Source organism: Populus alba, chromosome 19 (assembly GCF_005239225.2).
Source record: "Populus alba chromosome 19, ASM523922v2, whole genome shotgun sequence".
Classification (NCBI taxonomy): domain Eukaryota; kingdom Viridiplantae; phylum Streptophyta; class Magnoliopsida; order Malpighiales; family Salicaceae; genus Populus; species Populus alba.
This window is the reverse complement of record NC_133302.1, coordinates 10,357,758-10,374,158: the sequence shown is the minus strand read 5'-3', so window position 1 is coordinate 10,374,158 and position 16,401 is coordinate 10,357,758. Positions and strand designations below refer to the sequence as shown.

At 30.5% G+C, this 16,401-nt stretch overlaps 1 protein-coding gene across 1 annotated transcript; it reads right to left on the bottom strand.

Annotated features, from left to right (window-relative positions):
* Positions 1 to 10,050: 10,050 nt before the first annotated feature.
* LOC118027761 (BTB/POZ and MATH domain-containing protein 4) lies at positions 10,051 to 15,218 on the bottom strand. The gene is made up of 4 exons (XM_035031217.2): positions 14,741 to 15,218; positions 13,813 to 14,158; positions 12,601 to 12,880; positions 10,051 to 10,547 (listed from the first exon to the last, which is right to left on the bottom strand). Exons 1-4 carry the CDS (start codon positions 15,130 to 15,132, stop codon positions 10,285 to 10,287), a joined length of 1,281 nt encoding a protein of 426 aa, XP_034887108.1. The 5' UTR covers positions 15,133 to 15,218; the 3' UTR covers positions 10,051 to 10,284.
* Between the last annotated feature and the right edge of the window lie 1,183 nt (positions 15,219 to 16,401).

Here is a 16,401-nt window from a genome sequence, read left to right as displayed (position 1 = left end):
TGGTCATTTCACAACCTAGGTCGTAAATTTAGAAGGTTAATTTGGGTTGACTTTGTTGATCTAGTATGACATCATCTTTTTGTTTCAATTAGTAAAATTTTTATTTTATTTTATCATTTTACAGTTTATTGTTTTGTATTTGAGCCTAATTAGGTGAGTTAAAGGTTAAAACAACGACAACTTCAAAAACAATTTAGAGTGAGTTTAGGTTATAGATGAGGCAACTGAACTATATTTGGGCTCGTTTGGTCAAACACGTCACGCTAAGTCCACTCCAACATGGTTAGAGTTGAAACCTAAGCCACATAAAGGATTGTGACATAGAGCAAAACTAGATAAATAAACAAAAAAACAAAGGAACTATGCTAACAAGTTTTTTTTTTTTTTTTCGATTCAATTTTTCTTTTTCTTTTTTCAAATAAAATATTGGCACGTTATTAAATAAAGATATTAAGTAACATGGCATGTTACAAGATCATGTTTTCTATCTGCATCTAATACTTGATATCTTCGTTCAGTCTTTGGTTATCATTAACAATTATTTTCATTGTTTATTAACTCATATAGTGATCGATTATTTTTATTAAACACATTGATTAAGCTTTTAATGTGCATTTGAGATTTTTCATCGACATAAAAAAATTTAACTGGACCCACATGTTTTTTTATGCTTAAAAGTGATTTAGCCTGCAACATACCATATGTACTAGAATTAGTTTATTGTGGATTCTCCAGGTAAAATCACCATTTTACCCTTTAAAAGACAAACCACTTGACTAGATATCAAGGAAAATACGAATCTTTTTCATAGGACTCATTAGTTATTACAAAATTAAATAGGGGTGAATTAGTCTTTTTAATTTTTTTTTTGTTTCATAATGGATATACTAAATTGCCCCTAAAAGCAAAAAAAACATTTAACTTAGGGTCAAAGGTTTTTTTTTTTTTTTTCACTTTTTTTTTGCACAGTACAATGATTTAAATACCTCTTAAAATTAAACTTTTTTGGTTTTATGTACAAGGGTTCTTTTTTTATTTTTTTTTGGCTTATTATTATTATTATTATTATTATTATTATTATTATCATGTGGGGTTAGGGTAATTAGGTCTTTCAATAAATAAAAAATATAATTAAAAAAAAAAATAGTTGGCATGTGTTAGGTGACACCCATGCCTTTTGAGTGATGCATGTAGAGCTGTTTAGAATTAAAACATTGCCTTTTACGTCGCGTGTTTGATGTGTCTCACTATCTCCATTATGGTGGTGAGGTGTGTGCCTTCAAATGAGCGACAATTGAGCTCTGATACAGCGTGTGTCCCCCCCTATTTTCTCTCTTCCCTACTCAAAAAAACATGTTAGGCATTGCAAAAAACCAAAGAAGTTTGGTTATTTATCCATTGAATCAAATTAGATCCTTATTATTTTAATTTCAATATATTTGGTCTTGAATAATTTATTGATTTTTTTTCAAGTTCATCCCTTGAAATTTGATTTTTATTTCAAGTTGGGTCCTTAATCTTTTGACTTTTTTTTCTTATACTTTTTTTAATTGAAATTATTTTTTAATTTCATCTCTTGTAATTTGATTTCATTTTCTTTTTGGTATCAAGTTTGGTCTTTATTCTTTTCAAATATTTTGTTTTCAATTTATCCCTAATTATTTTTGTTGGTTGGGAATTTGACACTGTTATTTTTTTAGGTTTGTTTTTTATGGTGCAATCTAGTCCCATGATCCGTGTCACGGGTTTTGAATATTAGACCGACCTGGTTTCAGTCTTTTTAGACCCTTTTTTAATTATTATTTTTTTTAATTTCATCCCTTAAAATTTAGTTGGTTGGAGATTAGCTTTTTTTTTTAAAAAAAAAAACTTTTATTTCTATGAAGTTATCCCGATCTCATGTCTCCATGGATGCGATAGGTTACTTAGGGTTAACTCAGGTCTTTTTTTTTTTTTTTTTTTTTTTTAATATCACCCTTTAATAGTTAGGTTGGAATAATGTGTTGAACCATTCTTGGTGTGTTTTTGGAAGATTGGGTAAGTATAATTGTTAAGTGAAGAATGGTTTCATTTATGTGAACACCATGTGTTTGATAAATTGTGTGAATGATTTAAAATAAATATTTGATGTGTTGAACCATTGTTGCTGTGTTTTGAAAGGTTGAATATATCTAATCTCTATATAAAGAATGGTTTAATTTAAATGCACACAATGTGTTTGATAAAATGTATGAATAATAGATTGAGAAGATATGATGTGAGATATTGAATTGTATTATAAAAATGGGTAATGACAGGTTTAGACATTAAATTGTATTACAAAAATGGATGATGATATAATTAGACATTAAATTGTATGAAAAAAATAAGTGATGATAATTGGACATTAAATTCTATTACAAAAGTGAGTGAAGATATGTTTGGACATTGAATTATATTACGAAAATGATGACAATATGATTTAGTAAAAGTTACAAATGGAAAAAAAAAAATTGGGTATTGATTTGGAATATTCTTTTAGAATTTAGAGGGATGTTTGAAGTGGAACCTGTTGTAAAGAGAACACATTCCACAAGAGCTTCAAGTACGTGTTCATTACATGACATTTTTTTTTTATTAAATAAGTTTTTAGCATAATTATTTAGTGTGTAAATGAAGTATGCTACGGATATATGTTCATTAAGTGAAAATAAGCCAACCATAATAACAAAGGCTAGTATGTGAAAACTAAGTCAGCTGAAATGGGATGAAGCATGTCATCAAAATGAGTATGTGTTGCGAAACTAAGTTGACCACAATGCGAAGGATTATAACGTGAAAATTGAGTCAGTCATAAAGATGAAGGCTATGATAAGAAATTGAGTTGCCTGCAATGACATGGGCTTTGTTGCAAATTTGAATTGACCATAAAGATGGGTTCTAAAAAATATTTTAAGACACAAATTATGATTATTGAAATGGATAAATGGGTGCATATTTGATGGAATATTAACCGACACATGAAAATGACAGTATAATAGAGGGGGGGAGGCTTATCATTTGATAAAGAAAACAAAATAAATTGAAAATATGGTGTAGATTGAATATGCTCGTGAAAGGTCCCTTAATGTTACGTTATTCCTATAATATGGTAAAGCTCTTAGATGAAATGGATACTCATATACTTATTCTATATTCTATATTTCTATATGTTTTATAGATACATCATATTCACTATCTTTATCTTAATATCACACTCCAAATACCTCTCAGTTATTCCATATTAGGTAAAATTTTGTAAAACAAATTAATGTTATGTAAATAAACTTATTATATATACTTAAGCTACTAATACCATATGGATTGTAAGAAAAACAAAAGGAATGGATGATTTTTTTATTTGGGGGATGTTTGTATATATTCAAGAAAGTTTTGTGATCTTGTTATTTTGCATGTATGTCGTGCATAATTATATTTTTTTGATAGAATTGATGAATAGCGAGCCTAAGGCCACTTTTATGTGGAAAAATTTATGAATTGATTTATTTTGGAATGGACCTCTGTATAGGGAAAAAGAAAACCTTTTTTAAAAAAACAATATAATCAATTTTGCACCAATATAATAATTTGATAGAGAAAAAATGTTTTATAAGATTCTAAATTGCTACATTATGGGTAATTGAATGAATACCAAAAACTCAATCGAGTTAAATTTGATTATCTAAAATTCATATCCTTTGATTTTTCTGAGTTAGGCATGGATAATAGCTTTTGGTTTCAAATTCATGATCGAATAAAGCAGAGTCGATATTTAAAGTTGTATAACATTACATCAATATTTAAAGTTGTATAACATTACATTATGGGTAATTGAATGAATACCAAAAACTCAATCGAGTTAAGTTTGATTATCTAAAATTCATATCCTTTGATTTTTCTGGGTCAGGCATGGATAATAACTTTTGGTTTCAAATTCATAATCGAATAAAGCACTCAATATTTAAAGTTGTATAACATTACATTATGGGTAATTGAATGAATACCAAAAACTCAATCGAGTTAAGTTTGATTATCTAAAATTCATATCCTTTGATTTTTCTGGGTCAGGCACGAATAATAGCTTTTGGTTTCAAATTCATGATCGAATAAAGCAGAGTCAATATTTAAAGTTGTATAACATTACATCTTTACTAACATGTGCAAAAATAAGTGAGCAAAAAACTTTTGAAATATTTATAAGATTTCCATTATTTTCCAATTAATGACTAAAGTGTTATTGTTGCATTAAAATAAGGAAAAATAAATAAAAATAAAATCACCGAAGCATAAATAGCTTTTTCCTCTTCCCTCGCCATCACCACCTGCAAACTAACCTAGACTTGTTATAATTACACGAATAGTTATTTGAAGATCCGGGAGAGAGCAAAGAATGATAAAGTCCCAAACATCAAGTTTAGCAAATGCCTCCTGATTAGTACTTAAAAGTGCATTTTTATCAAGGTTTTATATAATAATTTTTCATTTGAAGTATCAATAACTCATTAACGAAAGTATGTTTTATAATAACAAGTCTGATACTAAAAGATATCTTTAATTTATGATAAATATTCATCTTAAATGCAGGCCTATCACATAAATCAAATGATTAATTGATAAGTTTAACTACTAAAATTTAAAAGACAAAGAGAGGGTCAAACTTAGAAAAGAGATGCTGGTTTAGTCCAAACTGGAACATTATTCGGTCATTGAGTCATATTTGGAGCTGTAGATCTTAGATTTAGGTCTGATCTATATGGATGAAAAACTAAGACATAGACGTAAAACTTTCATGAGAAGTCCAAGATTTAAAAAGACTGTTTTCAAGTCCAAATTGTAGCCATAATGAAGTTTGAATCTATCCTGCAGCCGAGACACTGTTCAGTGTTCAGCCCATATCTTGAGTTCTAAAAGTCTAAATGACCTTAATTTTTTTTTCCTGTAAAGCTGAGACAATTTCCTAGAACTTTCATGAGTTAAGTCTATTCAAATTCTGACGTTATCAATGATATTTTGTTCAAACAAGAAGATAAGGATGGTCACCTAGTCAAGATGTGGCCACTCACTCAACAATTAGTCATCAAATCAATAGTTCCAAATTTTGGCCTATAAAAGAAGGTATTTGTCATGCTTTTAGGCATCTTGGTTGTTTAGATCAAGATCACTTTTTTTCTTTGTATTTTGTAATCTTTATTTTTATTTTATATTTATGCTTTTCATTTCCTTTACTATACTTATGTTCTTATGTTGTTTATTTATGTTTATCTTTTTCATTATGTTTAGCTAAGTTCATTATGTCAAGGTGAAAAGGTTTCACTAATGGTGTTAGGATACGTATAATATAAACTCAATATAGACTTCAATGTTTATATCTAAGAAAGTTTGTTATTAACATGTCTTATTTTTTTTTTATCTTATTAATTCTTAATCCCTTGCTTGTTAAATGGTTTATCTAGATTTGTGTTGTATAACACTTAGTACAGCAAATGCTTGATACTTTCATAGCCAACCGTATGGTATAACCTACACATGTGCTATGAAAGAAACTTGATTTGTTGTTAACATAAGTTAACATCATGAATTCTTGACAATATTTAAAAGTTTGGTGTTACTTAAATAACATAATTAATATGATCATGTTAAAAAGTTATAATAAAATATTAAGGATAAATCATCCGATTGAAATTTCCTTTATGTATGGTTTGTTGATTAATAAAAAGAGTTTATATTATATTTATTTTTAATACTATTAGTGGATCCTCTAACCTTGACATTTGTTTTTATTATTGTTGAATCCTCACATTAATCTTACATCTCAAAGTCCTCTTTAACTTATTATTATTATTATTATTATTATTATTATTATTATTATTTGTAATTTATATAGTTCACCTCCCTGTGGTTCGACCTCGGTCTTGCCGAGTTATTTATTACTTCGACACTCTTGCACTTGGGATAAGACATCAATCTTTTGATCATGTCACCTTCCTAGAGCCAAACCAATAAAAATCTTTGACATTAACTAGTAGCATCAAACTCATGATGATGATTATTCTACAAACTCTTTATGTAGAACCAAGCTTACAAACACAAAAGACTCTTTGACGAACCAAATCAACAAAATTATTCCAATTAATAATCCACCAAAAAATTCATATAACTATAGGGGATTATTGGAAAAAAAAAACAAAAATTCTAATGACATGGAATCCAAAATTGATTTTTCTTTTGAAAGTTGTTCTACCTTCATGATTGTGAAACGTATTTATAGTTTATTATTTGGTATTAAAAAGGGTTGGTTTGTAAAGTTCCATACGTGGATGTTATTTGAAAAATGATGGCGATGATAATAACAAGGAAATGGGTATAAATATATGGCCTATGTTTGGCCATTTAAGAGGAAAATAAAATAAGAGAGAAATTTGAGAGAGTTTAATAAAACTAGGGGAAATAAGAAAATTAAAGGAAAACCTTGTAAATTTGTGAAAGATAAACTTCCTAAACACTAAATTGAGAGAAATCATGTATGGGGAAGTGAGAAGAAGTAGATTTAAAAGAGATAAGGTCATGGCGAGCAAGGGAAGGAAATGAGAAAGAAATCGAAATGGATAAAAGCTTGTTCTTCTTACAAATTCTTCTTGATTATTATGATTTGAATGTGAGAATTCCTTTTACTAAGACTAATGGAGTATTTAATGAGTTATGAGTGTGATATAATTATTCAAAATGATGTGGTTCGATGTTGTTATGGTGGAATGATGTTGTTTACTATAAATAGTCATTTAACCACGGTTTGATTGAGAGATTTTTTTCTATAGAGGGTAAATTTGATTAGTTTAATTTATGTAAGATTCATATTTAATTGTATTAGAAAAGATATTGAAAGAAAATAGGTGTTTTGAATGATGAAGAGATACATTAAAGCATTTAATTGCTTGTTAAAGTGATAAGCTAAAAACAATACAGATTTGTCATCAGACTTCTAAGTATAACTTGACTCTTAAAATGATAAAATATGATATACCTATCTTAATGGAAGTTATAGTTGTGTATATTAACTTTCAAATGCAATTGGTTTTGTGTCATTTAAAGCTATGAAACTCCAAATATAAGCAAACAAGTGATGAAAGGTCTAACCTGAAACCTACTGGACAACCCCACATGTTACTGTAATGAGTACTTTTTGATATCTAAATGGGAGAACTGGGTTCATCATTCTTTATAAAAGTTGTGGCCTTATATCTTAGATTTCTAACAAAACATTAGTAAAGTTGACACACATATCTTGACAAAAGGTTTATGGAAAACTAATGTTTGTTGCTTTCATTGTTGAAGAGAAACCAATGAATATATAGCTTTCATATTGAATGAAAACCAATGTGTATTGTTTTCTTGAAACAAAAAATAAAAATAGTCAATGTTATGTTTGTTGCTTCCATGGAAGAATAAGAGCTATTGTTATGTTGTTTTCATACCTGGATGAAAGCCAATGCTTGTAGCTTCCATCATTGAATGGAAACCAATGCTATGTTTATTGCTTCCATTGATGAATGAAAGTCATTGTTATATTGCTTTCATATCTAGATGAAAGCTAATGTTTGTAGTTTTCATCGTTGAGTGAAAGCCACTATATGTTACTTTCATGGTTGAATGTAAGGCAATAATATGTCATTTTTATTGGTAGAAGGAAACCAATAAGATGAAGTGTTTGTGAATATTAAATATAACTTTTGGAATGGAGATGAGGTTATGCTCGTAAATAAATGAAGATTTTGGATTGGAAAGGAAAAAAATGTTTATTAAGAAAAAGATAATTAGTGTGTTGAGACTTATTAGAATTTATTTAAATGCTAGTGTATATTTGTAAATTTCATTATTAATTTTTTTATTATTTTATTACTGTCATTTGCAGAATTATCGCACACTACAGGACAATGTTGATATATTAAGGGTAGATTTTGTTGAATTAGATATATTTTATACTCACATACTTCTTATATATAATGAGTAGAATCCTTAATTTTATTATGTAAATTAATTTTGTAAACTCTTTAAATACAATACCATGCATTTATTTTTCTATTACATATTTTACTAATACTTCCTTGCTGTTATATAGTCCCAATGACCTCTCTTATTACTACACGCCCATCACCTAAATTCCCAAAGTTTTCTTATTAAGATTTCATCTTAAAATCCATCACTAAATATTCAAATCTTCACAACATATTAGAGCCTTGGAACTCTCTCATCGTGAACAACACAAATCAAATAAAATAATTTTTCTATCCTTTAATATTTCTCATATCACTAATTTCATAAATTTAAGTAACATGTCTTTTTTAAAAAAAATCATCCCTCATTAAACACACCATTTATACTATTTTATATCATTAATCATAATCTAACATTGATTAAATCAATTTAATCCATCTACCCTCTAAATTTATCCATTAGCTGAAATCCATTCTAAAGAACACCTTATATACATTTTCTCTTAATTAACTCTTACAAAACCCAAATAATCCAATTTTATTTTCAATTGCTATAAAATTTCAAACTACATTATTTCCTTTTTTTTTTTCACCTTGGCCAAAACACCCATAAAGAGAAAGGCCAATTTTTTTCTTCTTAATTTGTAATTTTGGTTCATCACCCAATTATCCATTTAATTCTAATTAATAGCATAATAAAACATCAAAATCCAATATGGATTCAATTTAATCATTTACACAATTTTTCGTCACAAGATTATTCATCAAAATAAATGTATCCATACTTTAAACAAGTTAACTTACCATCTAAAATCTAAGAAAATGGTGATGAAGATAAGTTTTTCACTTCTCCTTTTCTCATATTCTTGCCGTCCCTTTCTCCTCTTTTTATAACCAAGAAAACTCCAAACCCTAACGTAGAACTCTATTAACTCCCCCATGATCACTTCAATCTAACCCTCTTTAGTGTTTATTTTAATTAATTTTAGTGTGGATTTTAGTAGAATTTTCACAAAATCCTTGCCTCCCTCCCTAGGCTCATGACCGGTCACTCAAGATGAAAAGAATGGCTTCCTCAACAAGCCTCCACCCTTCTTCCAAGCTTGGATCAATTACCAGCAAAGATAGTATAATATATATATTAGACTTTATCAAACTATAGGATATTAAAATATATATATATATTAGACTTTATCAAACTATAGGATATTAAATGTATATTTTTTCTTTTATAAATTTAGGGTTTTTCCAGTGAATAAGCTAAATCGTATTACTTTTGCTGTTTTGTATATTCTTGTCTTTTGTCCATTTAGTCTTGAGATTTAGACTAGAATTCATTGGTTTGAAATTCAAAAGGATTTAAAAAAAAAAAAAGCCTTTTATATATATATATATATATATATATATATATATATATATTTTTTTTTTTTTTTACAAGATTTGTTCTTCAATATTCAGTATGGGGAACACGTACAATCATTTTGTTGCAAATAACTTCTTACAAGCATCCGAGCCTTGTGATTTTGGTTTAAAAAGCATGCTCTGATTTGCAGTACATGACACTATCATGTTCATACGCCTTGATATAATCCATCAGTTCATATATTGTAAGCCAATGTCTGTTATCTTCTCAGCTGTAGCAACATGTTCAAGTTTCTGCAATAAATTTTCAAGGACTTCTTCAACAACTTTCTTCTCTATGACTATTTCACCAGCAACTCTCTATGTGGTTGATAATTTCTGCAGGGAGTTTTCAACGAGTTAATTATCCTCCACTGCTTTCAAATTCTCTTTGTAATGTGCATATTTACAGAGATTAATTTCTTTTCCAACCCTTGAAACTCAGCAGTTTCTCACTCATGTATGTATTTGCCTTTTAACACCAGTTGTTCATCGGTATATTTGCCTGCAATTATCAAGCTAACTAGGGCTTACTCTCTAAACAATTCACTTATTTTGCTCGCCCCTAATTTAGTATTCATATCAATTTTTTTTACAGCATTGCTTTACCGTTATTTCAGTTTTGAATGAATTTCAGAGGTTGAAGAATATTAGAAAATCACCTTTTCTGGAGAGAAATCACAAGTTCTTCGGATAAATTACAAGTTCTTACGAAAATGTCTTCAGCTGTATTTGCAACACCAAAGGAGGATACACAATTCTATCACGGAGACAATGTTTTCATACTGTTCCTTGTCTTCCTCCTACCTCATTCCCGGTTACTTGCCCATCCCTTTCCACCGTTGTCAAAATACAAATCAAGGTTACTTTCATGTCATTCTTCTTGCCTAGGACTCCTTCCATTGCTATTTTCAGGTTGAGCCCACATGTTTTGGCTCCTTTCCCCTCCATTTTCCCATGGTTGCCTGATACTCCTATCATTTGTATCACCTCCATCTGAGAACTGTGCCCAAACGCTTCGGCTCTTTCCACCTCCACTGACATCCTCCTCACATCCTGCCACGGTTTTTAGGAGCTCAGATTGCAGCAGTGGACAGTTCTCTTTCAGATACTCAAAACCATCAGACTGTACAACAGCTGCATCAAATGATACAATCAGAACAAGCAAAGCAAACAAATAATTAAACACTGAGAAAAGCTTATGTATAATAAAAATCCTAAGCTCCAATCCCTTTCCTAGTGACATGGCCTTGGGACCTCCAGCACAAAACAATCCCATAGGAAAAGAAAATGTGCCGGTCTCAGTTCTATAATTACATCATCGCCCATTCACATGCCAGGCTTTAAAAATTAGATAAAAGGAGAAGAAATCGCATTATATTTGCCACCATTTATTATACCTGGGCAATCACGAAACACACAAGTAACATCAGCAGTGAAAGTATAAGTTATTTTTGGTGGCTGACAGGTAGCCAAAACACAATAATATACATATACAGAGTGCAAGGTTGGCAAAAAAGAGCATTTTTATGCTCTTCATTGGCAAAGAGAGTTATGGGAAGGAGTTCAAATACGGAAAGCAAGACAACTTTCCTTGAAGTCTTTTCACCTCAACTAAATGTAGCGATGGAAATTTTGATCAAACATAATGCAGAAGTGCTAAACATAGTCCATGGCCCTTGGCTCAACTATACTTCTGTAAATGGGATATAAGATAGCTTCACAGCTGTATTTGAGACAGGACTGCTTTTTAAAGCAATTCAAAGGACAACATAAAATGACTCATAAAAATGATAAACACAACTTTATCATCTCCTTTATGTAAGCTCACTAAGACTATAGCATGGTTATACAAACCAGACTGTCAAACCATACTATAGACAAGAGCTTTTCCAGCTTGTTGGTTCCAATGGAGAGAGATGCAATGCAAAACAGTCAAAACCAGTTCAACCAGTGGCATTTGGAAAATGGCCAACAAGCTTTAAAGGTTTTTATAAAAACCGGTCCCTAACTTCAGATCAAACGTGTCCAACATTGGACCATTGAACTTGCGTTACTTTTTTTGCTTTTAAGAATCTTTTTGCTTCCATTTCAAACAAATAGCTGTAGAGTAATTAAATAAAACAGAAACAAACCGGTAAAACTACATAGAAATTTTTACATGGCCTAGCACATAAGAAGAAGCACCAGTGGCCTAATGGATACAGTATCTAACTCCTAAACAAGGCAACTGCTGGTTGATTACCATTGGGTGTGCATTTTCAAGTTGAAAAGGAAAAAAGTTAAGACATTTCCTTGCACAAGTTTAGATTATATTTTTTCTTACTAAACATAGAATAAGGAAATTTCACAAGTTAAAATTATGTTGTTGATAAGGAAACCCCTCCCCTCTCTACAAATGCACATAAACAAAGACATGCATCAGTGAAAACAAAGAAAAACAACCTTTATGCATCCCACCAAAGAAATGAAGTAGTTTTCTTGAAATCCACAAACTGTCCCTCCAGCCAAAATTTCTTTTATCACCACATGTCATTTGCACTTAAGCTGTATCATTATTCATGCGAGCAACCTAAAATTGGTTATAATTTGCGAGGTTGCATGTGACTTACTTGCTAGACCATCTAATGCACTCCAACAACAATAATTCAGCATTTAAAGAAAGAAAAAGAAAAAGAAAAAGAAAATTACCAGGTTAGTAATACCCCCCCTCCTTCCCTCTTTCTCATATAAGAAATTCTTATGTGTTTTCTATTCAAGAAAGCCTACAGAAATAGTCATAATTCATTTGATTTCTGTAAGAATGACTTTGCCTTGAATAAAAGCCAACATTGAAGAGAGAAAGAGGGAGTTGAAAACTAAAGTCTATAAGCCACAAAACCCGTCCCAATAGTTGATGCAAGAGAGGATACAGTAACAGACAAATACCTCAGAAACCATCAGATGCTACTCACAAAAGAACTGCTTTTTAGGGCCACAAACATATAAATGTTGCTAAGATCATTGAAATGATGGTCTAACTCAGTACAACCTGAATATATGCAACGGATATCCCAAGTGTGGCTAGTCAATTAATCACAAGAACAACAAAAAATAAAAAAAAAAACATCATTTTTGCAGTTTGTGTAAAGCAATGTCCAAACTGTTCTATATAGAAACCTTGAAAATGAGAAATAAAACAAGAACATACCTACGAGATTTTCAGCAGAAAATTTTAGGCAAACAGACTTCAAATCCATAGCATGGTATCGATCAGCCAGGGCAAGAATCTTGGCAACAGAACTCACAGATATATCCTTGCAGAGTACAGCCTCACACATAAGTCTGAGTCTAGGTAAGTCATATCTGTCTGCTGCCTCCAACAATTTTGCAGTTAATGTGTCAAACACAGATATCACAGAAGTTGAACTAGAAGCAGAAAGTTCCTCATCTTCAATTAGATCATCTTTGTATATGAAATGTAGCAAAGCCTGGACAACAGACATGCAAGAAGATATTAAAAAACAAGGCTGGAAAATTTCTCTTTCCCTCTATTGTAGGCCACGCATATATTTACTTCGAATGGCCCCTTTATATTTGATATCCAAATATTTCATGATTTTACAGGTACCAAAACTCATTCCACAGCTTAAATTTCATATCTGCTTGTTTTTGAGACAAGCATTACAATGTGAATAAACATAATGTTCTTCATACATATTTCATGACACATTTCTTTCCAATCCCATATAAGTCTCATAAATGTCATCAAAAACATCTATGAGAGGGAAATGGTCACATTAAAATCTTCTCTTGTCATTGCTGATCCTCAGCTCCATTCAGCAGTAAGCACCCTTTGAGATCAAATCAAAGGGTTTTGGAACTCCATGGGGTAACACTAATGATTTAGCTTCTTTGTGTTTTTTTGCTGCAGAGACTTGGCAAAATTCCCTGGCTGATAAACAGCAGGACTGAGAAGCTCGTTTTTTTTGGTACACTGTTATTTCAAAGGATATCTTGCTCTCCTATTCTGATGTTTATAAAATTATTGTCCCTTGTAACCCAAAAATAAAATAGAAATAAAACTCAAGTTGAAGGATGTATCTTAGCGTAAAAACTCAATTATATGCATTACAGTGGGTGGTTAATAGAATATTTTAACCAAACTTGGCAAATTTTGAATTATGTCTGATTGTCTGCATAATTACTTAACTGACCTAAGACAAAACCTTCAAAGACTAAAATAATCTTAACTGACCTAAGACAAAACCTTCAAAGACTAAAATAATCTTTAGAACAAATAATTTCCACGACTGCACCAAAAATATCAATACTTGGAGTAAATTGAGTTCTAAAATAATGCATGCTTCAAACATATAATTCATTATTTAAAGGTAAAGCAGAACACTTCAAGAAATGATACCTTGAAAACCTTAGGTTCTATATCTGAAATAACTTTTTCGCTGTTATCTTCCTCCATTGCATCAAGAAGTTCATTTTCGAATACAGGAGACCGAGCAACCAATACCAACTTGTGAGCATGAAACTTTTGCCCTTGCACATTGAAAATGATATCAGAACAATCTTCATTCTCCAATAGCATACCAAAATGGTCTCCAACATCTGATTCAGGGACCTTTATAGAGTGCAATCTCGAGCAATCAGTTGTGGAAACCACAACACCAACAGTGCAGTGAATTTTCAAGCAATCATCTTTTAGAAAATCTGACGATTCAAGCATTGCTCGTCTGAAGAATCGCTTGTAACCCCTGGAGGGGGGGCACAAAGGGCACACATTTAGCTATAGGAACTGGAAACCATTCCATACGCTAATAACCAATTCCAACAAAATAAAAGGTAAAAACACTGAAAATTGTATCAGTAAAGAATCTATAGATCACTTAAAACTTTAGATGTTCTCAACCGTAAAATTGAAAATACAGAAAATGCCATTTTATCACCAAAGTCAACTCTAATATTCCATTTCAATAAATAAAACAGCATATATCCTCTTAATAGTATAGGAGAGGTTCCAAATAGTGGAAGAGCATTAATCCCACAAAGTAAACCACACAAAGGAAGGCCATGAAAAACCAACAACAATTTAATTGGCAGCGTCTCATCTGCAAGTCTCAAGCGGGGCTCAGAATTAGATCACTCGGAAACTGCATTCGTACAAATTAGCACAGCTCATAAATGACATCAACCATCCCGCAAACAAACTTTATTTTAAATTCAATCACTCTACTCTATCATGCAATTGATTCTACTCAAGATCCCAAGTTCTTCTGATGCCTAATTAGGAAACTACAATAGAAAAGTAAAAAAGAAAACCCAGAATCTTATTATACCACATGCTGCCGCGATACTTGAGGGTATATGGTCCACTCTCGAGGGAGCGATCAAAGTGACTATGAACTTTATGTTTGCCTTTACCACTCTGATCAATCAAGGTGAGCTCGAAAAGGGCACGAACATCGGTGCCTTCGCTAGCAAGAGCGATGAAAACAGAGACATAAGAGGAATGGTCTTCAGGGTTTTTGCCATCTGGGTAGAAATAAATTGCCCACTGATAACCACCAACAGTGAAAGTCTCGCTAGCTATGTGTTTCCCTACACCAATTCCTTTGGCTAATGAATAGCCTTGAATTGTGAATTTGTGGGACCCGTTTACTGTTTCTGTTATGGAGAGCGAAGAGGTCGGGGATGTGCATGGCGGTGGTGACGAGGTGGTGGGTGGCATTGAGAAAGGAGAAGGGAGCGTGTTGGGTGCTGGGAATTTGAGGGGAAGTTTTTTTCGATTTTTGAAGAAGAAAGAGAGGGTGTGGTTAATTTTATAAAGAGAGGGTGGGGCCTGCCGGTCTGCATGGTGAGTGACGATGGTGGGTGGTGGGCGTCCTTTCTTCTAAAGTTGTCTGGAATAGATATTCTCATAGCTTAATTTCGTTGAGAACGTTTGTTTTATTTAAAAAAAAAATTAAAAATTATTATTTTCTTTTAAATTATTTTTTTGTATTTTTAGATTATTTGATGTTTTAATTTTTTTAAAAAAATAATATGTTTTTAATAAAAAATACTTTAATAAATAATTATTGTCATTCTTTCAAACACTTTTTAATTATTTTTTCAAACACCTTTTAAAATTATAATCAAAATCATGTTTCATGATTTTATTAAAATTTATTTATTTATTTAAAATTAATTATTAATTTTTCACTTTCACAATCCCATATTCTTGATCCAATTGTTTTGAGATTTCAATATATAAATGTTAAAATTATGATATTCAATATTTTACTTTAAATTACATTGTGTTATCTATAAAAAGACTGATATTTTTAGTTATATATTTTTTAACTTTTTTTTTTTTTTATTTTTAATTAATTTTTTTATTTGATTTAGTTTGTTAATATTATTTTATTTTTTATTTAGTTATTACATTCTCAATTACACAGATTCTAAGTTTGACGATTTAACCTAGTTGATTCAGATTTTTATTCTTTTTTTAATTAGTTTTTTTTCTTTCAATTTCATATTTTAATATCGATTTAATTAAGAATAAAACTTTATGATTTTACTTTTTTTTACTTTTCATTAGATTATCGTGATATCAAGAGGGGATTTTATTGTACCTCTCATTACAAAGTAGTATTCATTGAAATAGTAAAGGCTTTGTTTTTTTTTTCTTTGTTTTTTCCTTTTCAATTAATCTTTTTTTATTTTATTTTTTAATATTAAATTTTTTTCTATTTATTTATCACACTTTCATGATATTGCTTTACAGTCGAACCCACATCCAAGGCTCTTGGGTCTGGTGTTACAGCCAGACTCAAGGCTCTTGGGTCTAACATTGCAGTTAAACTCACTTAAACTTGGATTATGTGAATCTAATATTATTATTTGTATTATAAATATTATTATTTTTATTATAATGAATATTGCTAATATTGTGGATTGCACTGTGCAATCCACAGTGAAAAGATTGATGCTTTTAGTTATAGGTTTCTTTTTT

What these genes read in the sequence shown, in the direction of transcription:
- LOC118027761 (XM_035031217.2), bottom strand. Translation starts at nt 15,132, where the DNA reads ATGCCACCCACCACCTCGTCACCACCGCCATGCACATCCCCGACCTCT. An exon ending in AAGTATCGCGGCAGCATGTG is followed by an intron (nt 14,159 to 14,740) that starts GTATAATAAGAT and finishes CCCCCCCTCCAG; the next exon opens with GGGTTACAAGCGATTCTTCA. An exon ending in TTCTGCTGAAAATCTCGTAG is followed by an intron (nt 10,548 to 12,600) that starts GTATGTTCTTGT and finishes CATTTGATGCAG; the next exon opens with CTGTTGTACAGTCTGATGGT.